The sequence below is a fragment of the Thunnus thynnus genome, chromosome 11 (assembly GCF_963924715.1).
Source record: "Thunnus thynnus chromosome 11, fThuThy2.1, whole genome shotgun sequence".
In the NCBI taxonomy this organism is placed as follows: Eukaryota; Metazoa; Chordata; class Actinopteri; order Scombriformes; family Scombridae; genus Thunnus; species Thunnus thynnus.
Window position 1 is genome coordinate 8,704,983 of NC_089527.1, and position 22,167 is coordinate 8,727,149.

General features: G+C 38.7%; 1 protein-coding gene across 2 annotated transcripts in view; it reads right to left on the reverse strand.

Moving 5' to 3' along the window:
• The window catches only part of tmeff2a (transmembrane protein with EGF-like and two follistatin-like domains 2a), a 122,979-nt gene that overhangs the window by 38,436 nt on the left and 62,376 nt on the right, over positions 1–22,167 (reverse strand). For both annotated transcript variants that reach the window (XM_067603085.1, XM_067603084.1), the window contains exon 4: positions 20,217–20,243. In XM_067603085.1, coding sequence (XP_067459186.1) covers positions 20,217–20,243 — 27 coding nt within the window. The remainder of the gene's footprint in view (positions 1–20,216; positions 20,244–22,167) is intronic.

A 22,167-nucleotide genomic window follows, 5' to 3' on the forward strand; every position in this document is an offset into this window, starting at 1 on the left:
TTGCTATTGTTTTTATGGCATCTTGTTGTCCTCTGTCTGTAATTTTTAACAATCACTCTGTTGGTTTAAGAAACTCCAACTCCAACAAATAGTCCGACATCACGCTTATTTGCTTTCTTCCTAAGAGTCGGATGAACTGGGGAAGATTGTTACCACTGTCATATATGGACATTAATAATGGAGCTAGACTCAGGAGAAAATTAGCTTAGCATAGCATAAAGACTGGAAGCAGGGCAAAACAACTAGAGAGTGGTATTGATCTTCTCATCTAACCCTCAAATGTTGCTTTAAATGTGCTATCAAAACTTCTCAGTGTTGTACTTAAATGCTAACAAAATTATTCTTATCTGTATTAAAATGGCAAGGGGCTCAACTGTTACAATTATTGTAGTAGATATCTATTTACATTTGGTATATGGGAACAAGAGCCCAGTATCATGTTTCAACCTTTCAAAAAGACCAATGAAAGATAATGTTGAGCTAATGCATAAGCTAGCCAAGGAATTTGATTGCACTTCAGATTTCTGTCATTTTAGCAGTCCAGCTCCAACTGGACCCTGTAATAAATTCATCCATATCTTGCCGCTCATCCGGGTTCTACAGCTGGCAACACTCCACACCCTGACTCTACTCTTGGCAGATGGTGAGCCCACATGGCAAACCAACAAGACTGTAGCTGACTAATGACTGTTCTCTAAGCTAATGCTACGCTTGACTAGCAACATAATTGCATACTGTGTCAACTGCTGTAGTTATTACTGCTAAACATGTTGTGGCTGCTAGTAGTAGCTAGTTCTCGGAGCTAATTTGTATATGCAGACGATAACAAGCTGTTTGGTTGTTGAGTAACTCAGTAAATATTAAAAATTATTATTGCATATGTTCAAGTGCTGCATCCTATTAGCCATGGGATTTGAACTGTGCTATCTTGCAGCAAAGATTACAGCTGTCAGACATTTCACTTAGGCTCAGTGGAGTTTTTCTAAAGAAATGTATTATGTCAATTTTTCACATCCATACTTCCCCAAAAAGCATTATCTGATTAATGTTAAATGGCCCTTTAAATCTGTCTGTCTGTGTATATCCCAGGATGGAGAGAGAGAGAAAGGAGAGGAAAAGATAGAGAAAAAGACAAAGAGAGAGAGATGCTGAGTTTGTATGTGTATTTATTTTTTGTGATTGTATGAATCTCTAAAGCTACTGTATGTGGACCGAATGTCCTCACGCGTATAGAAAATGAGGGTGGTTAAGAATATAGTAATCATGATGTTAGGGGGAATGATATTGCAGGGATTATGACTGAGCTTTACTGTTAAATTTGAGGTAAGCATGAGGCTGAAATTGAAACTATTCAGAAGTAAAGCAACACAAAACAGCATGTGTGTGTCTTCTTGCTTGTGCCTGTGTGTTTCCGTGTGTGCATGCATGCTCATGGAGATGAAGGCTCAAGGATTATATTTATGTACTGTATACATGTACTGCGCGTACATACATTTGTTTGCAACCTAAGATGAAAAGTCAAATGAGGAAAAGACAGATAAACAGATTATTTTATTATCCAGTTTTAAAAAGTCAAGTCAAGTCAATTTTATTTATATAGCCCAATATCACAAATCACAAATTTGCCTCAGGGAGGCTTTAGAGTCTGTACAGCAATACAACATCCTCTGTCCTTAGACCCTTGATTCGAATAAAGAAAAACTGCATAAAAAAAGAACTCTTTAATGGGGGGAAAAATGGATGAAACCTCAGGAAGAGCAACAGAACATGATCCCTCTCCCAGGATAAACAGACGCGCAATAGATGTTGTGTGTACAAAAATAGAACAAGAAAGACAAATTACAGAAATACGGCACGGAACAGGATAGCAAAATTATAACGGATTTATAATATATATACGAAGAAAGATGAAAAAGATGCCAAACAGTTTGCAGGTACCATCAGAACAGAATAGGACCTGAGCCATGCAACCTCCATCATCGTGGAGACATAGGAGGAGGACAGACTACACATGCACACAGGGGAGACTTAGACTCAAAAGGGAATTGATACAATTAAATGTTGCCTCCTAAATGTTTTGTATGAAACATTTTATTATATTCATATATTATGTTATATTAATTTTGTATGAAAATGTCAGCCCAAGGTTGCCAGTGTACCTAGAGCAGATTGGAGTTTAATGCAATGCTTAAGGGCACTTTGGCAGTGATAGTGGGCATTTCAAAGCCTTTCCTGACCCCGGCTGACTTGAAAAAACAAACTTCTCTAACACCCACTCATTAGCAAATTACAACATGTTTGCTTTCACTTTATACTGGCATCACTTGAGGCTTGAATTTTATCTTGGGGATTATATTTCAAGCAGACATCACTAAAATATTGTTTTCATGCACACTGTAACAGATATCAGGAACAAGTAGGTAAAAGGAAGCGGCTCTACTGTGCAAGGCTACCATTAAAAATCTGTAGTGCTCACATAGACTTTCAGTATCCAACTTGTCATAGAAGTGCTTCAACTGAGTCATGAAATGTTGTCTATGGGAAAAATGAATGGGGTGCCTGAAATTGTTCTTCCCACTTAAACTACACCATTTATACCCAGTCACATGGCAGTCCTTTAGGAATGGATAGCCCACCTCCTAAAGACATGCATCGCTGAACAAACCGAATGTGATTGTTGTAGGGGAGAGTCCTCGCATGTTCGAACGCAGTCGGTACAACCCTCAAACAACAGGACCAGTTTTTTCTTCAACCCCCCCAGGAATGCTGGCCAACAAGATGTCAGTGAGATTTACAATATCCTGCAAACAGCAATGATTGAGATAAGAGGATCCCTTTTCCTGCTACATGGCCACTAAACCAAGACCACTGACCCAAACCACCTTTGACCCTTCAGGATCTCCAAGGGCCAGCAAGATGGAAAGATCAATTCACCACCCTAGTGTGAGCTATTAGCAAAACTTAGAAAACATCCCCTATCACTGGCTATCATAAGACACCTCTAAGAGCCAGTCACCCACACAGACTAGCTGGCACCAACTTTAATCCTAATGTGAACTCTGATTTTCAGGACTCAAATAACCGACCGAAGAACTCATCACTGGGCAAACCAGCATAGCAGCATGAACTCTAAAATGTAGTTTAGATTTGTCTACGGACAATTAATATAGTGTATTAGTATGTGTGTGTATATAACAAAAGGTGTTTGCTTTAGTTAGACATTGCCCCCCCCACCTCCCCCAGAACTCTGCAATCCCTGCGATTGGCCAGGATGCATCTTCTGGGAGGGCAGATCAAATCTTTTAAATAACCTCTTGTCCGAGAAACCAGGCTTTTTTGCCCTCTTGCTTTTGTCTTTGTCTTCTTGCTTTTTACCATGCCGGTGGAATGCTTGATCTTTGCTAGTCTGAAGATGTGATTCGGAACAATTGGAGGTGAAACCTCAAAATCTGGAGTCATGATTTAAGAATCAAAACCAGAGGAGACAAAACCAGGAGCTCTCTTCCAATGGGAACTTTTTCAAATCTGGACTGGCCGTCTTACTCATCATTACAAGATGCAGTCTCCAGCTTTTCACCCCAGAATATCGAACTCCATTCTCTGTGAGAAGCCACTCCAGGGAGCAAGCACGTGTTTCTACAAAACCTTCATCAACTGAATTAAACCTTGGTGCTTTCATAATTTATAACTTCGGCTGGCAATACAGAACTAAGCTGCACCTTTGATTTGACTCGCTGCTTCTCAGGTAACAGTCATCTTATCTGTTTATCAGGTCTCTCATACCTGCTACACAATAGATAACTCTGCATCATTGATTCTAATATTATATATGTGTATATGTTTAGTTGTAGAAAAAGGGAAAGATTAGGAAAACCCAAGTCACTGCAAAGAAAGCTTAAAACCCGAAACGGTATTAAATGTAATGAATGATTGTTACAAAACAAGTTGGTAAGACATCAGTGGTGTGACTTTAAAAAGTCTGATATAAAGCAGACGTAATGTAAACTCTGCAAAACAAAAAAAAATTCTACCATCAACCACAAACAGACTTTATAACTAGAAGTGCATGGAGTGCATAGAGTCGATTCTAGTGCCTTCCCCTGGAATGAGCAGAGAAAAAAAAAGAAGTAAAAAAGATGATGAAAGTAGCTGACCCAATACAATATGCAAAAATTTCACACTGGAGAGTTTATGTGGATTTATACGGATAAGATTTCAGATTTTTGTTTATTTTTGCAAAAACTTTTGATTTTCTGTTTGTACCACATGCAATTCTTAGTAAGTTTTACATTCTGAATCTAAAATACTGCAAGCATATCTTAAAGGACGGGTTTGGCCTTCATTAAAATCTCGAATTCCATAGAGTTATTGGTCGCTGTAATCATCCCCCCCGTCCATGTGAAGACATATGTGACTATGAGAACAAGAAAACGTGTCACGTGAAACTGAGTTTTTGTACTAAAAAGAAAATACATTTGCAAGACACCCACTTGATTTGACTAACTCAGACTGCTGAAGCTTCATATTAACTTTAAAATGCATCGTTTTGTCTCTTATTTCTTGTCGAACCTCTCCTTTAAACTTTTGGTTAAGCTTTAAGATCAACAGAAATATAAGCTTGATGTATATTGTGATATTTATTGTTGTCATCTGATATGAAATGATGAAAATAATCAAGATAGAATTTCTTGCAATAAAATAAGGTTTGACACCTGCACGTACGCTTTTTTGAGCAGACACTCCCCTGACGCTTTCCATGCAGTGACCCCTCTCTCCTTGGACAAAAAAAACACTCATTGGCGATCTTGGCACAGTAATGCCCCTTCTGTCCCCATCACCTGCTTGCTCCATTATGCATCCGTGACATAAAATCTCAGGAAATGTCAGCTTCCAGCCTGCAACTACTCTGAACCAACTCCACTGGTGTCATCTGGCTGCCCGCTGAGCACCGCCGTGCCACGTCTTATCTCACCACCAGCCTGTGGGGCCAATCTCACACCACTGAGTGTTGGAGAGGAGCCTTGGACAGCCGGATGGTGGATGAGTGGTGTCAGGGCTTGCTCTCGGGGGTGGTGGAGGAAGAGAAAACTAAGAGCTAATGGCTAATCCTGTGTGCACAAGACCACGAGAGAGGATTGGCCAGGGCTAAAGAGAAAGCTACGTGGGATAGGGGATTGGAGACCAGATCAGGCGAGAGGAAAAGAGTTGAAGAAAAGTGAGGAAGAGTGAAGCCATAACAGGGTGTGGAGGATATTAATTGAGGGAGAAGGAAAAGTGAAAGCCAGGGCTGGTGGTCATTTGCCGAGATATCTGACTGTACAGATTCCTGAAAAAACAAAATGATGATAAAGAAAATGTACTTTTGCACATTACTACGGCACCTGACAATGTGAGTTCACTCCCCTTTTACTTCCTGTTGGGTCTCCACCATCTCCTGAGATAAATATCTGGCTCTTTAGTGGCTAAAACCTCCACTATGTTCACCAACTAGTCGTTTACTTCTCTATTTATGTCTGTAGTTTGGTGCTGGGTAGGTAGTTTATCAGAGCTTGTCACATACAATCAATTGTTATTATAAAAAATGTGAATTAGTGTAGCTTAAAATATAAAGCCAGTAATCCAGTATGCTGCATTTTCCAGGGAAGTGATGCTTAAAATTAGCCTTAAAATCCCCTCCGGACATGTTGTAAGATATATAAAAATGACTCTGCTTGGAATAATATGTGTCTAATACGGTTTTTACACAAAAAGAGTACAATTGCCTAATTAAAATCCTTAAATGCATTAAAAAATGAGTTTTTCTTCTTGTTCCTACAGGGGGATGTTTGAGCTTCACTGTGCAGAATGATGTATGTTCACATCCATCTGCTGAAAGTTTCTCTGTGCTTGTCGAAAATCCAATTTTAAGGGCTGGGCCTACAAGGAGGATTGTGAGATTTTTCAAATCCGGACCGCACCTACAACCAATTAGAGCAATGAAACATGTGATGTCGTGCTGAGTGACACATGCACGTTGGTCTATTTTCAAGAAGGGAAAAAATGGTGTCACAAACTGTCTCATATTACAGCTGAACAATACACTAAAATATGTTTCTGAAAACATTTGAGGCAAGAAATAGGCAATGCAGTAACAGAATCTTGATTCATATTTGATCAGCACTGCCTAGTTTGACAGTTTGAGCTGAGTTTTGTCAGCCTGGTGCGTTGCACTGGATGGACCTCTGCAGACAGACAGGTCCTGCACTAACCAATTGGGTGCTCCACTGGAGTTTAGTTACGTCGACCAATCCCCATGTGGGCACCCCTTGTGCATCCCCACACATGTAGATAAACAGTTGTGATTTACTTTAAAGTAAAATATGTTTTGGGAAATGACATAAACGACTGATCCTGTCATTCTTCTCGGGAGTCCAGTCTCCAAAGTCATGTAACTGAATATAGAATACTGAATACTTAGATTTGCAGAGCTAGTCCTTCCCTTTCTTTAGGCTTTGGCTGAACAACTGAATAAATTATTTTCTTCACTAGTCCTCATTTTTCACTTCATCGTGCATCACTTTCAATCTGAGCACAGTGCTCATAGATGCAGTTTCAGAGAGTAAATAAACATGTTGACTGTCCTTCTACTTCCGATCCACCGTCTCAACTCTCTAAATGATCTGTTTCTCTGATGTAAACAAACCATGAGTCACGCTGGGCATTCCCAAAACACAATGCATACGTTCTGTAGTCAAAACACAAAGCCTTTAGCATGAGTTCTCCCACCCTCCTTCATTTTGTGCCACAAGAGATTTGCCCGCTTCTCCTCCGATGAGTGTTAAAACCCACAAATAAACAGCCTTCAGATGTTTACACTGTTGAAGGCCTCTAAAGAGTGAGCGGATAGCTCATTTGCACTGTCAATGAGAAGAATTAGAAATGGCTGTCTGTTTACGATGATTCAATTATTCAAGATTATTTAGGCGAAGAAGGAAATATAACAGAAAAAAGATGCAAAGGAAGATACTTTTAGATTTTGTTTTTATGTTGACTTTTATATAGTAAATGTAACAAAAGCCTGTTAGTTTACAGCCCACGCTATCAACCCTTTTCATTTAAAAGTGATCATGCACTGGGTTATCACTACATTAGTCATAATGTGATGCATTCATTTTAACTGCAAAATAAATGCACCAATGGAGCCCCTTGTATTCTCAATAATCATTGTAATGTAATTATCTACTACTAATGCTAACAGCTCCTGTAAACAGTAAAATAGGGATGAAAAAACAAACAAATAAATAGCTACACGATGTCCAGCAGACATTACACCTTATCTGTGAATATAACTCCCATATAAAATGACCTGCTCTGGGATACTGTTTAACGGAGCATCAGCAGTACAATAACTGCTGCAATTACCTTCAAGCAAATGAGAAAATGTTCTTCTCCCTGCTAGAATGACCCACAAGAGAAAATAATAATGTGTCTCCTCAATAACATTTCTTTCTTTTCCTCCTTCTTATTTTTTTTTCTTATTTCTTCTTTCTCTAACGCTTCCCCTTTCTTTTTTTCTCCCTACATACCTGGAATTGAGGCCAAAATATCTCTGTAAGCCCGAAGCTAAAATTGCTTTGCTAGCATCATCCAGGCACACACACAGTCTCTAATGAGCTGTGCTAGCTCACTGGTGACAAAGGAAATGACAGCTGGCGTGATTACAGAAATCTGGGACTTGACCAAAGTGTAACTTATGGAAAATGATCTGGGGAAGGAGAAACTCTAAAAGGAACATCAATTAGCTGGAGTCCACTATGTAGAAAAAGAAAGGAGAAAAAAAAATCTCACATGTATGTCACCATGGCAACCAAAAACCTGTAATGTTGTGAATAAATTGGGCGTTTTAAAAATATCAAAAAAATAATTATAATATTTTTTTTTTTAACAGAAAGAGCTGAGACTGAATTATATTCTACCATTGCAAATGTTTTTTTTAAATTTTTTTTTATCATGATTACATAAGAAGGCATGACCTGAAATCCCCAGGGAAGGGCCAAAAAGGGTGAGAGGATGTCTCCGCTGCTGCTACATGAAGGATTATCAGCCTTCATTTATCTGGGACATCCTATCTGTTTTTCCTGAGTGCATACTTTACAGCTGTGACAGTTATACTTTAAGACTGTGTATACAGCAGATGGTTATGGCAGAATATAACTGAATATCACCGTATATAGTATGCCAGGTTTTCTCGCAGGATGGAGATACAATCTGGCATTTGTTTTGTTATCCACTGTATGTTTTGACATTATGAGGAAGTGCTGCTATATGTGCACTTTTACAGTCAATTTTTCTCAAGTCAGATATGAAAGTTCACAAGTGTTGACTGTTAGTTTACAGTAGGCACTGGAAGGGGCAGTTCACAACAGTGGCCATTAAAAATCCTTCTTCGTCCTCACATATACACACAAACACACTCTCACACACCACTCATACTGCTCAAATTCTTTCCTAAAGTGCCCACCTGATTCCCCTGTTCCCTCTCTTAATCCCAGCAAAATCCTGCCATTACAGAAAAAAAGTAAAATCCTTCCATCCCTCTCTCTCTCCCAATATCTATCCATCCCTCCCTTTCCCCAGTTTGGCGAAATCTTTCTCCCCTCGTGCACATCTCTCCGTCTGAGCGCTGTTCTATTATTTTCAGGATAAGAAAAAGTATATGACAATAAAATCCCTAATGCTGGTGAGAGCGAGGGCTGGCCCAAAGGTGACCCCGCTATTCTCATCAGGCTCTGTCCCACTTTTCACCCACCTCCACTGATAGCTCTGACACACGGCGGCTGCCACTTGCCACTTACATTCCCTTCTCACACCAGATACTGTCTGAACCACCACCGCCACCACCGCCCCAATTCATCTCTTTCAGAGCACCTGCTGTGCACGCGCACACACACACACACACACACACACACACATACTGGCAATGGAAATTTTAATAATAATTTCAGAGTGGTATGATTGGATACGTTCCCGTAGAGAGATGAAGGAAAAGCAAAAGCAGCAGAGGTGAGAGATGGAAAAGAGAGAGAGAGAGAGAGGGTGAGAGAGAGAGAGCAACCATGTGTGGATGAAGGGATCTAATGACTTTGCTTCTATCTCATTTGCAGATCCTTTCCCCCTCGGTCTAGATTACAACGTTATCCCCGTGCCAAAATATAGGCTTATCGGCCAAGCCTTTCTCATGTGGACTGCCCGAACGTATGCTCTGTGAGAAGGATCAGTTTAACGTGTGGACTATCTTGATGTACATTACAAAAAACCTCATATGCCCTTCCTTTTCAGTGTGCTGCACTCTGAGGAATGGAGCTGTTTGTGTATGCAACGTGTTTACCCGAACATGATCCTAAACCCTTTTCCCTTTGTTTCACCATCACTAGCTTGGATCTGAATATAAATTGAGTAGGTGTGAGAGATGCTGTTGCTTGGTAGATGTTTATCAAAATTGACTTATGTACCAAAACCCCTTGTTTTAAATTATTCTTTTTTTACCATAGTACTATTGGAAATAACATACCTTAGCCCTGATTATGTGTGTTACACAAAAGCTGCTGAAGATTAATCTTTTAATGATATATTCTAAGCTAATAATTTTGGTAAACCTTGCAGGATTGTGGAGATTATTCTCTCTCTTTCTTACTTTTTTTGTTTTGCAGTGTCTTTCCTTTTCTTTTTTTTTTCTTCTTCTTACATAAAACCACTGAACAGCATCTTGTTAAACCACAACCTCCATTGTTAATGCCGATATCTACGCTAACTAGCTTTTATTAGTACCATCAGTCATTTTTATAAAACACAACCACAGTAAATTATGTATTATATTACCACATTGCAGGTGTGCCTGAAGCTCATCTTAGCATGTTTATACTTTCTAAATCATCTGTATAACTGCAAATCACTGGAGAAAACAGAGTCCTATAAACTATATTACCATGTCCTGAAATCTAAGTAGAGCACAAAGTTATAGCACAGTTGTAACCTAAGAAAATTATTACAGATTTTCTTTGCTAATGGTTTGTGGTCTTGGAAAACTTTTACTGTACATATTCAGGGTTCATATTTTATTGTTTTGCATTCATATTTTTTTAGGTTTGGTAGATGTCTGTTTATGTTTTATTTATTTATTTAAACTTTATTTAATCAGGTGGATTAATCAGCATTGCGACTAAGATTTCTTTTTCAAGAGCAAAAAAACATTCATAATCAGACAAGCGCACAATCAGCATACAGAACACCAACGCAGCTAAGGCCAGACAGCCACAATCAACAACAAGTAATGAAAACTGTTACAAGAGTCACAAGAAACATCAGATAGTAAAGTTTTTTTTTAAATCCCCAAAGGGAATGAAAGAATCTCGTTTGAGGGCGGCTTGAAGTTCATTCCATTTAAAAGATGCATAGTACCTGAAACCAGTTCTACCAAGATTAGTGGGTATTGGAGGAGGATATCTAAGGTTAATATACAGACGGGTGACAAATAAAGGAAAAACTGGAACAGGTCTGAATGCTTGTCCCCTACAGTGAGGGGATCTGGTGGCTCTGTTATGCTTTTGGGGGCATTTTGCTGGAATGGTTTGGGTCCACTTGTCCCCTTAGAGGGAAGGGTCACTGCAAAGAGTCATCACCTTTATCCTATGATGAAACATTTCTATCCTGATGGGAGTGGTCTCTTCCAGGATGACAATGCCCCAATTCACAGGGCACGAGGGGTCACTGAATGGTTTGATGAGTATGAAAATGACCTGAATCATATGCTATGACCTTCACAGTCACAAGATCTCAACCAAATTGAACAGCTATGGGAGATTTTGGACCAACGTGTTAGACAGCGCTCTCCACCACCATCATCAAAACACCAAATAAGGGAATATCTTTTTGAAGAATGGTGTTCATCTCTCCAGTAGAGTTCAGAGACTGTAGAATCAGTGCCAAGGTGCACTGAAACTTGGCAGCACAAGATGAACACCTCACTAAGACACTTTATGTTGGTTTTTCCTTTAATTTGTCACCCATCTGTATATGTTACTGTTATCCCACATAAAGGCTTGGAAAGATATTTATGTATATATATAACCACTAGTCCGACTGCAACAAGAAAGACTGCTGTTAGACAAGAGTGCAACAACCAACAGAAACACAATCTAATGCCAAACCCCAAAACCCAATATATTTATTTCTACAATATATACATATTTAAGGTTATAGAAAGATCATGGTTATGGCAGATAAACTATGATTAAGGTTAGTCCAGTAAAACACTTAGTCTAGGTTAGGGAAAGACTGTAGAAGCAGACACAAACTCTGGTGTTCTGCATAAACAGTAGATGTTCCTCACGCCCATCCACCACATTAACCTCCACACACATAAAGGGCAACACTACTTCCTGCATTGGCACTGAATGTTGATATTGGATGTAAAGCATGTGATGTGGAATTGTTCAATATAAACATAGCGATACTGGGAAATCTGATGCTGTGAGATGACCCAAGAACAAAACGTGTGATAACTGGTGTCTTGAAAAATCAAAAGAAACACTCTACACCACAATTGCTAAATGGTGTCAAGTTAACAGCATGAATAAGCTAAGAGAGATGGATGATGTGTTACAAGATGGTGCCCCATTCGTTGCTTTAATAGTTGCTCGCCCTGCATATATACTGAAAGAGTTCTTCAGGCTTTCACATTTTTAAGCCCATAACACTTGTACATCATAGTCCTTCCCTGCACACTTTAATGGTGAAATTAACAAGGCTAAAATTTAATGACAAAAAAAGTAATTGGATTGGTGTAATTCTCAGAAAAATGTCTTCATTGTTTTATCTTTTGTGAAGATGTATGGGATAAAGTATTTTTTGGACCGAGACCATTATGTGACCCGCAATTCCACATGACATAATTGCTACGCTGTTCCCGGGGACTTGGTCAACAGAGATATGACCCGTCAGTCAGAGGATGGTCATTTGACATTCAGCTCAATATTTCAATGATGACTTCACATTGCAGAAATAGTTGAAAAGAAGTCAAACTCCTGCATTTAGAGTCAAAACTCTCCAAACCTCTCCAATAAAAACAGCGGAGCTCTCCTTTAATCTTGAGGATATTGGTGCTGAATGTCAACTTCAGTAAGGTTCAGACTTCTCAACAAGGCTGGAAGCCTATCTGCCCTTCGGCTTTCACCTGCCTATTAGGGTGGAACATATTGGCTAGATAGGTTTTGTGTGTGTGTGTGTGTGTGTGTGTGTGAGTAAGACATGCAGCACAGAATGACCAAATAGGACACACATAAACACACACACACACACACACGGGTGGGCTGGCTGTGGTGAACCTTATCGCTATGCCACAAAGTGGGAAGATTAGATTACTCACTTCCCTAAACCTGTAACTTGGTTACCATAGCAATAGCAGTGTGACTGGGGCAGCAGCCTCGTGTAGGCTGTTGAAGCAGGAATGGACGGATAAAAAATTTCCAGGGGAACTGCAGGCAAGCTATTTTACCTCTATTTTACCCCTGCTCACTATTCTATTCTATTCTATTCTATTCTAAGTTCTAATAGTTTTCAAAGTCAGACCATGCAAATGGAGTCATTTTATGGCCATGTGCTTCAACTTCAATTCCCTAAATGCCAGAAAGATTGAGATGGGGACAATATAAGTTAAGCAGAGATTTTTCTTCATTATGTTTTAATGTTAAGTCTGATACTGGAGTATACTGCAGCTACTTTAAGACTTCTCCTATGAATTCTGATTATCTTGCTCCACATTATTTGGAGAGTCAATAAAAAAAAAAATTAAGTGTGGAGTGCTACTACATATAATAATTTTCCCGCATTGCTGTATACTGACCAAGGGAGATTAAGTGAAATTGAATTCATAATTGCACCATAGTTAATTAATTCAAATTAATGAAGTGCTTGCAAATCCATAGTGTTAGGGGTCTGATCATTAGATTAATTACCCCAATCACGCTATTGTATTTCAATTAAACCAAGCACAGTGTTTTATCTTTTCATTAGTCGACATTTAGAGAAGTAAATGTAAAATAAATAGTGGAGACAGGGCAGAGACATACTAATAAACACATACATACAGTATATACATATAGAAATCTGATACCGCTATAGAGATTCTGTTCTATTTTCAACACTGATGGAATGAAAGGATAGTGATTATATTGTTTTTGACTAGTGCTTAAAAAAATCTCAGCCTAAATGGACCACAGCAAATAATTAGAGAGAGACACAAAGGGACTCAGGTAACTGAAAAGACAGAGAGAGGCACTCAGAAGAATGCCCAATAAATACTGGTAATTAGACTGCAGACAGCCCCTGTGCTCTCTCCCTGCCACTAAGGACTCATAATAGAGTGTTTTTTTTTGTTTTTTTACCATTCAAACAGAAAAAAAATGGCTCTGATAAGTTACGGGACACTATTTGACCTTGAAAAAGGACTTAATTTAGATAAGAGTTATCCTTCGAAACTATAGTGAAATTAGGTCACTTTAATATCAGCAACCCACAGAGTATGACAGAGTTTAAACCTCTGACTTCGGGGCTTGAGGCAGTAATGTCCTGCTGGCTGGTTCTATTTGAGACTATATTAGGTCTTCTAGAGGATTTTCAAAAAGTAGATATTATTACATTGATGTAATATTCAATATTATATTGAATATAATTGAATTGGAAAAGCCACAATGAAAGCACAGACTTAAAAATGCATTTGGATATTTTAAAAGGATAGTAAATCTAATCTAATTACTTATTGCTGGTTGGCAAACTTTACATGGGACATATCATGGTTTTTGTTATTTTTATACAATTTTGATGTGGGATGTCTATGTTAAACAAAACTGTTCCAAAACTTCGGGTGAACGTATGTAAAAAAGCTCTCTGCAAGTCAAAAGCCCAGACTTCAATGAGCTCTCAATACTTTGTTTGCAAAGTTATTTCTACTTCATGATGACATCAGATTGTTTGTGCATGCCCACAAACAGCTGTACCTTCTGTAGCCTTTGTTGCTAAGGTTGTTCCACGGGTTGTTCATATTGTCCTCTCACATCTTTCGGATCAGTGTCAGGCTACGTGAAAAGTCTCCATTTCAAGTAAAAAAACAGAAAAAGCTTCCGGAACAGCTGGAAGTCTGCCGAGGGGCAGCTGGCCAATCAGAACAGAGTGGGCTCATTGGGAGGGGGACCTTAAAGGACCAGTGTGTAGGATTAGTTGCATCTAATGGTGAGGTTGCAGATTGGGGGGGATACAACCTACGCTGTGTTTGGTTTGTCTGTTCTGGGCTATGTAGACATGAAGGGCTCATTCTAAGATAACAAAAACACAATGATTCTTATTTTCATGGGATTATACACTAATTAAAACATAATAATGAATATTATATCCCATTTGGAAAATGTACATGATACATCCTCTGTAACAGTTTGGATTCTTTATAGAAAGATATTTTAGAGATATTAAGTGATCGACTCCATGTAAAGATTATCAGCTGTAGAGATGGTGTTGTCAGTCTGTTGGTCGATCAGTTCACCACTTTGGTCCAGACTGAAATGTCTTGCCAACTATTGGTTAGACTGATATTAAATTTTGTTCCGACATTCATGATGCCCAGATGTTGTACCCTAATGATTCTGATGATCCCCTGACTTTTCCTCTTTACACTTTCATGCTCACAACAGGATAAACCCATCTGATATAGGTCACTGAACACCTTTATTCTGATACCACCTTCTGGCCAATTATTACAGTTACTTCATTATAACTGCTTAAGATCAAAACCACAGCTTTTATCTATCTTAGTTTCCTTTTCTTTACAATGAGCACTACAGTTTCACAGAGCTGCTGGAGTGGCCAAAGACTTCAAAAATACACTTGGACAGAGATTGCTGAGACCCACAAACATCTTCTAGGTTTAAGGCTTTGGTCTTCCTTTGTTCTTTCATGATCATGTGAGTGCAATTCAATTTGCCCACTGTACAATTTGATTTGGACAAATGTCTGATTCTGACTAAAGGGTCCATGTGACCAGACTCATGTCCTAAGGGCATTTCCCTGCACAGTTGACTTGTGTTCTTACTTATCAGATGAAAGAAACCACAAACACACAAGAGCAGACACTCTCACAAGCATGAATGCACACATGTGTGCATCCATGCAAGCTTGCACACACACATTCACACATAACTGATAAAACTGGCAACCACCAAGCTGACCGAAGCTTTATGTGTATAGATTTATCATTGGTCATTAAAATACATTTGATTTTAACCAGAATGGCTCTCGATTGCTGGTCTCCTGAATAGGATTCCGACCTGCTTTTTACAACCACTTTCTTTAACCTTCTCTCCTGCTCATAAAACACCAGCAGTTCTCCACTTCCTCCACCTCTGCCAGCTCCCTTCCTCCTTCCCTTCCGTCTGTTCTACTGTATCTCTCCATCTATTTTGACCTCCGCTATGATTCTATCTTTATAGGGTGTGTTTGTGTTTCTCCTCCTCCTGTCCTTGCCCTCCTCTTTCCCCTCTCACTCCTCTACTGCAGAAATACCCTCTGCCCCTGAGCTATTTTTTTCTTAATTGTCTCTTTTCCCCCTGAATGATCGATTTGTCAAATTTATCTGACAGTTTGAGAATAAGGATAGTTCTCAAGCTTCTACTTTGAACCACCCAGAGGTCTCCAAAGGTCAACATTCATAATGAGCGTTCACGGGGCTATTCAGAGAACCTTTCTCATTTGTTTTTAGAGGACGGCAGTCTATTTTAATGGCTCCTCAGCCTTTCCCTGTCTGATTGTCCATTTTTCGCTGGTTCTACTGTGTCACTCTTGTTTCTTTATGATGATACAGTAATTTTATGGCAATTATTTTAAGTGTAGTAATGTGCTGTTGCACTAAATTATGAACATGGCATTAAAAAAATTAAAAAAAATGTTTTCGAATGAATTAAGTGCTACATTTATATGGAGGTTGGAGGTTGGAGGTTGTGGTGGATGGAGGGCGTACAAGATGCAGAAACAAAAGCACTTTTGTTAAGGTTAGTGAAAAAATTGTGATTTTGGTTAAATGTTAATAAACATGTTGTGTTTCAAGTCATTGCTGACTTTTTTTTCTGTACCAAACCAATACCCTTTTTCCCTAACCTTAACCGAGTGCTGCCAGTGTCTAAACATAACCATAAAAAGTTAAATACATATGATGTCAGGTAAATAAGTATAAGGTATTGATAGTGTATCATGTTTTTGCAGCTACACTTAATTTTGTGCATAAATCTGCTAATAAGAAGAGAAGTTTGTTGAAGCATGTGTGTCGCAGGGTTGACCTGTAGCTTGCAATGCTAGAGTCTACTGTTGGCTAGCATGGAGCATTTTTTAAGTCAACTGACTGCTGATTTGCTAAGGTATGATTGGACACTCATTGTTTGAGAGAGGGGTTTAGCGAACCGTCAATTGCAGGTATGAGAGTTCATGCAAGGCTATCTTTAGGGGCTGGAACCCTATTATTTTTGTTCTTGTTATTCTTAAACTCATTTTTCTCTGCTAAAAGTGTTCATGCAGCAAAAACCATAAGACCTAGAAACACCAATTGGAGGGTGGGCTGCAAATCCCAACCACTACTCAGGCACATAAAATGACACTCAATGACCTCAAGGTGGTGTTGTAATAATCAAGTTTACATTTTCGCAATTATCTCGAAAACGTCTCATTTTGATTTCTCAACTCATCTGAATCTTTTCTCTACTGGTCTTCTGCTCTAAAAATTTTGCACTTTTCTCAATTTTCTCAAAATTTTACTTTCAATTTCTTGTCAGAAACTGCTGGGCCAGTCATCCTAAAACTCAATCAGGATCATGTGCAGTCATCAGTGATCTTCAGTTGTTAAAGAAATATTGATATGTCAGTCTTTTTCGATTATACAAGCCAATAAATTTTTATCAAAATAGTTAAGTACAGTAGATGTCTTGTATCTCACATTGTCTAAATTTCACCAAACTTAACGTTAGGTCTTTATGATATTCTGTGGACAATCCCAAATTTTTGTACAAATAGACCACTAAGAGGCACTATAACTAAAAATTGTTTTTCATTCAATTTTTCACCAACAGCTCAAATTTGCTATAATGGCTCATAATGACATCTGCTAACTTGTCTCAAAATATTGCTTTGATAACCTCATAAATGTGGCCGCCAGAAGCCAATCAAAATTCAGCAGCTTGTAATTTCCACTCTGAATGTCCGGTCGGCATGAAAATTGGTACAAAATCTTGGAGAAAATGGCACTACAAGCAAAGTCCTTTATGTTTTAGCCTGTATCTCAGGAATGTTAAAACTGAATAAACAACTGAATAAATTCACAAATAAATAGAGATACATGTACATCAATTTCAAATGACCACATGAATGAATACAGACAATTATGTGTATTTAAGAAATACTCCATAAATCTCCATTTTAAAATAAGTACATCAAATTGTGCTAAAAGTATACAATTAACCTGAACTGTAAAATTCATTCAATACATAATGCCTCCTGTATGTCAAAAACTTTGTGGAATTACACGCTTTCATATTTTTTGTTCATGCATACATGAACTCAACACTGACTTTGCCAGTAACTCAGTGATTTGGATTGAGAGTTTGTTTCTCAATCCAAAGGTTGAGGGTTCAAACCCTGCTTTGCCTTATTTCACCTGGTCTTAAATCTTAAAGTTCTTGGGCTGACTGTGTCTCATCGTTTCAGCTTGCATTCATGAAAACCACATTTCATTAACAATTAAATAAGAAACAAGCATCCAAATGCTCCCAATCTGCTTGGATCCCGATCATCGTCGCTCGCAGCTATATTTTGTTGTTATAATTTTCAGAAAGAATGTATTTTGTTTATTTATTTATTTTATGAACAAAGAATGTATCTTTTTGCTAAATCAGTACATATCACGCTCTTCCTTCATCTTTTCATTCCCTCGTAAGGCACCGAGTGATTCATTCAAGAGAGACCCTGCGAATGCTTTGTTTCTCTACAATTACAGGGAAGTTATGCTGTTGTCTTGCAATAAAATGCTGAAAGAATTAGATCCAATACACATGTACGACATTACCAGATGCAATAAAAGGGAAAGAAACAAAGCACTGCTGAGGAACAGTTTTTTTTTACATTCCACATGTGAACACACAATTCAAGTTCATGGTATGCTTCTGAGTCTGCTGTGTCTTGGATAATTAGATAAATAATAACAAATGTTCCCTATACTGTGGTCAGAGGACATACTGTATATGAAAATGTATGTTTCATATTGCTCCTCATTCTCGTTTCTTATCGCTGTCTGCCCCCCTTCTCCTCCTCCATCTCTCCATCTCTCTCTCTCTCTCTTCTGTTTCCTCAGTTTTGTCGTCTATTTTGCGACTTTCCTCAGGCCATTTCTTTGTCCATATCCTCCATACTTCTCTCCCTCTCTCTCCCTCTCTCTCTCTCTCTCTCTCTCTCTCTCTCTGGTTGACCTAGCACCAGTTTCATTTCCGCTTATTCATTCGTCTGTCCGCCATCTTTTTTGGGGGACTAATCTCTTTTCCAATCTCTGTCTCATATATGTCCAGTGAGAGTTAATGAAGGAACCGTATGGGTAAACAGACAGGAGAACAGACAGAGATGGGCTAGAGTAAATATGTGCACGTGTACAAACATGCACTGACAGATGGGCTTGACTACTGACTGCGGACTGTTACGCACATGTTAGAGCTGGATCTTTTTAGTAAATTAGCCAGCAAATCAGAGCCTTAGTTGAATGACACATTATTAACCAGCGGGAGGTTTTACATGATTAGTTACTCACAAAAAAGTTATTAATAAAGCAACTGACAGCTCTGAGCTCTGCTCCATCTTATTATAATAAAGTCTCACACACTTATCACCCCCTCCTAGCCTGAATCTTCTTACGACTGCAACACTTATTAACTGCAATGTTACACTAATTTCACTTGCACATCTTTTTTGAAATTAGGCCTTTTCAGTGCAGTGCATATGTACTTTATAAGTGGATTTGTATTTTGGGGTTCCCAGCTGTACAATAAACAAACCTTAGATAAATTAATCAGTTTGAGATTTGAAATTATTAAGCGCCGTGGTAATATTTTGCTTTTTTTAGTCCAAAACCTCAACTACAAATTGTATAACTGTGCACACAAAAGTTTGTGCACACTGTTTTGTGAATAGTGACCACTTTGTAATTTCCAAATCTTCTGCGAAAATCACCTTTCAAAGACTAAAGAATTGCTTGAGATGGAAAATGCATGCAAGTAAACACCTTCATGAAGCAATCAAGGCCACTTCAACATGAATTTTTTCATTACTTGGTAAACATTCCCTGACACATTACCATGCAAAAATGGAAATAACTTTGAAAGAAAATGATAAAAGCAATAAAACATGTATTGATATGGATATATTGGTTAATGTTCAGCCCCAAAAGACTGATGTGTGTTTCTTGTGTGTGGGTAAAGTAAATGGCAACTGGAGGCAGAAGACACAAGCTGTAAACATAACATTAACATTTATTATCACCTTGTTCTGGCCAATGTGCAGGCAAACAGTCTATCTGGCTCTTTAGCTGCTAAATGCTCCGCTATGTTCACCAGCGAGTTGCTAACTGTCTGTCTGCTGTTTGGTGCAAACAGCTGCCTGCTGCGTCTGGTAATGGCACCGACGAGAGTGGTGAGAGTGAACCAAAACAGTAAAGTCGGGTGATAATTATCTGTGGGCTCATCATTACGAGTAAGCCCTTTCACATATGTAGTCACATGTGATCAATTTTTAATAAGGAAATATTGATCAGCAGCTTTAAAGAAAACAATAAGGGGTATAAATGCCATCAAATAAAAAGTAGCAACCTCATGAGTAGTAACGATGAGTTACGAAAACTACTCCATTTAAATTATTCTCATGTGCAGTGTCCATTATGTTTATATGAAGCTTAAATTTCTTGAAGTAAACTGGATTTATCTGGGCTTATAGTTCACATGTGTGCTCATATGCTGCTGGGTTGCATGACTGTGCTACCCTACAATGAAACATGGTTTCAGTGGGTGATGACGAGTACAGAGAAACACATTAAAGAGCACTGCATGTGGCGTTACAGCAATGGAGGAGGAGGAGGAGGAGGAGGAGGAGGAGATGAGTAATCTTACCATCGTCTCCTGATCCTGAGCCGGCATCTGTGGAGGAAAACAAACATAGTTATTAACCAGAAGCTCACACAGCCACAGACATTAGCTGAGTAAGCATGTGTGTCTGCATATGTGAGCGCATGTTTAGGCCTATGTGAATATCTGCTTGTGAGTGTTTGTGTGTGTCAGAAGGGACAGATGAAGATTTCTCTAAAGATGGTGCAGGAAGTGAGATTCAGATTTAAAAAGATAAAAAGTGCAGGTAAACAGAAAAGAGGACGATAGTGAGATGGAGGATGCCTTGATGCCTGTAGCACGATGCATCTTCCCATTACTGCTGCAGTATATCACTAATAACGCCTCCAACTGTGGACCTTTCACATGCAACTGTGAGAAGCCACTCTGCTGCCAGTTGACAATGCGTTTGTGAGTCAGCTATTCCTTCTCTGTGATTTTTCCCACTAAATCTGCGTAAACTTCCCTCAAACACATTGAGCTTAGTGAATTGTTTGGCAATATGGCTGTGAAAGAGATACTGATGAGCACTTTGGAGAACAGACAATGTGTAACTTGAGCCACAGCATAAAGCAATCTGCTAAAATGACCAGGGCCAGAGACCAGAGGCAGGGTCTCAGAGGACTGAAAGGGGGGATAATATCTCAGCTCCATATGAATACCCATGTGGAAAGGGCTTATAAGAAGAGGTGTAGAGTATCCGGAGCCACAGCGGCGATAGAACACATAAAGTCTGACCAGCAAGCTGTGCCTCTATTGACACTTTAATGACATGAGCTTTCATTCAATAAAATACTTTACTGCCGGGACAGAAATGCGTCTCAAGTGTGTTGATTCTTGGAGGTCAGTGCGGCAAATGGTCAGCGGTGTCAAGGGGAGATATATGAATGTAATCAGAAGTGTGGTGAGTCTGTCTCCATAACTAGGGTACATTTTTTGATAGGTAGTTTGAAATTCTGTTTTGTCTGATTTTTTCTTTATTATTATTCTTAATAAGATGGTAATTCAGTCATTTTAATGAAGCAGTTATGTGTAACTATTTTTTTTAAAAAGGTATTTGTATAGATGCTTGGCACTTGAAAGAGCTCTTGCTGAAGTGTTTTTTTTTTCAACTTTGTTAACGTTCATTGTTATTGTCTTATTAAGGATGAATAAGATTAGCACAGAAATCTGGTGTTTTATTCAGATAAAAATAATTAAATAAAACTTGACAACCTATCTAGACGTTAGATGCAATAATCAAGCCATGCAGCCCTTTTTTTTAGGCACTAAACAGTCAAACCTCAGTATGGTCTTATTTATTTTAAGTCCCTCTCGACTCAAAAATGTTGGATGTGTGAGTTTCACTGTGCAGAGTTTGACACTAGAAGGCTGTTTTCACATTCATCTGCTGAAAGTGGACAGTTTCTCTGTGCTCACAGTAAAATCTGAGTTTAAAGCGTGTACATACAAGCATTTTGTGACATCACAACTAGTTTGGAGCCAATCCTCGTCCGTTATTCAATTTACATAAGTGTTGAAATGTGAAGCCTCCAGTGCTCATGCACCGACAATGGTTGGTTATTAAAGGAGGAGAAAAGTAGTTGTCATTTTAAGGATTTTAAATCAATAATTGAACTTTCTTTTCTAGATACACAAATTATTATTCAAGGTAGAATGTTTTATATACATCTTAAAACATGCATGGAGGGGAATTTTAAGAACCGCTCAGTGTGGTCCTTAAAGTTCTTATTTACTTGCAGACCACACTAAAATGAAAGAGACCAAAATTATGTGTTTGGTCTCATGAAATATGTATTTCAAGGTGTTCCTCTTTAGAGGTGCAAAATACTGTGGGAGGGAATGGACATTCATACAAATAGCCTCTGCATCTGATTTATCACGACAGGCTGACCACTGCAGCAGAAGAACCTGCATCTGAAATAGCTGTAAAATATGTGGCTGTGGTTTTTTTTTT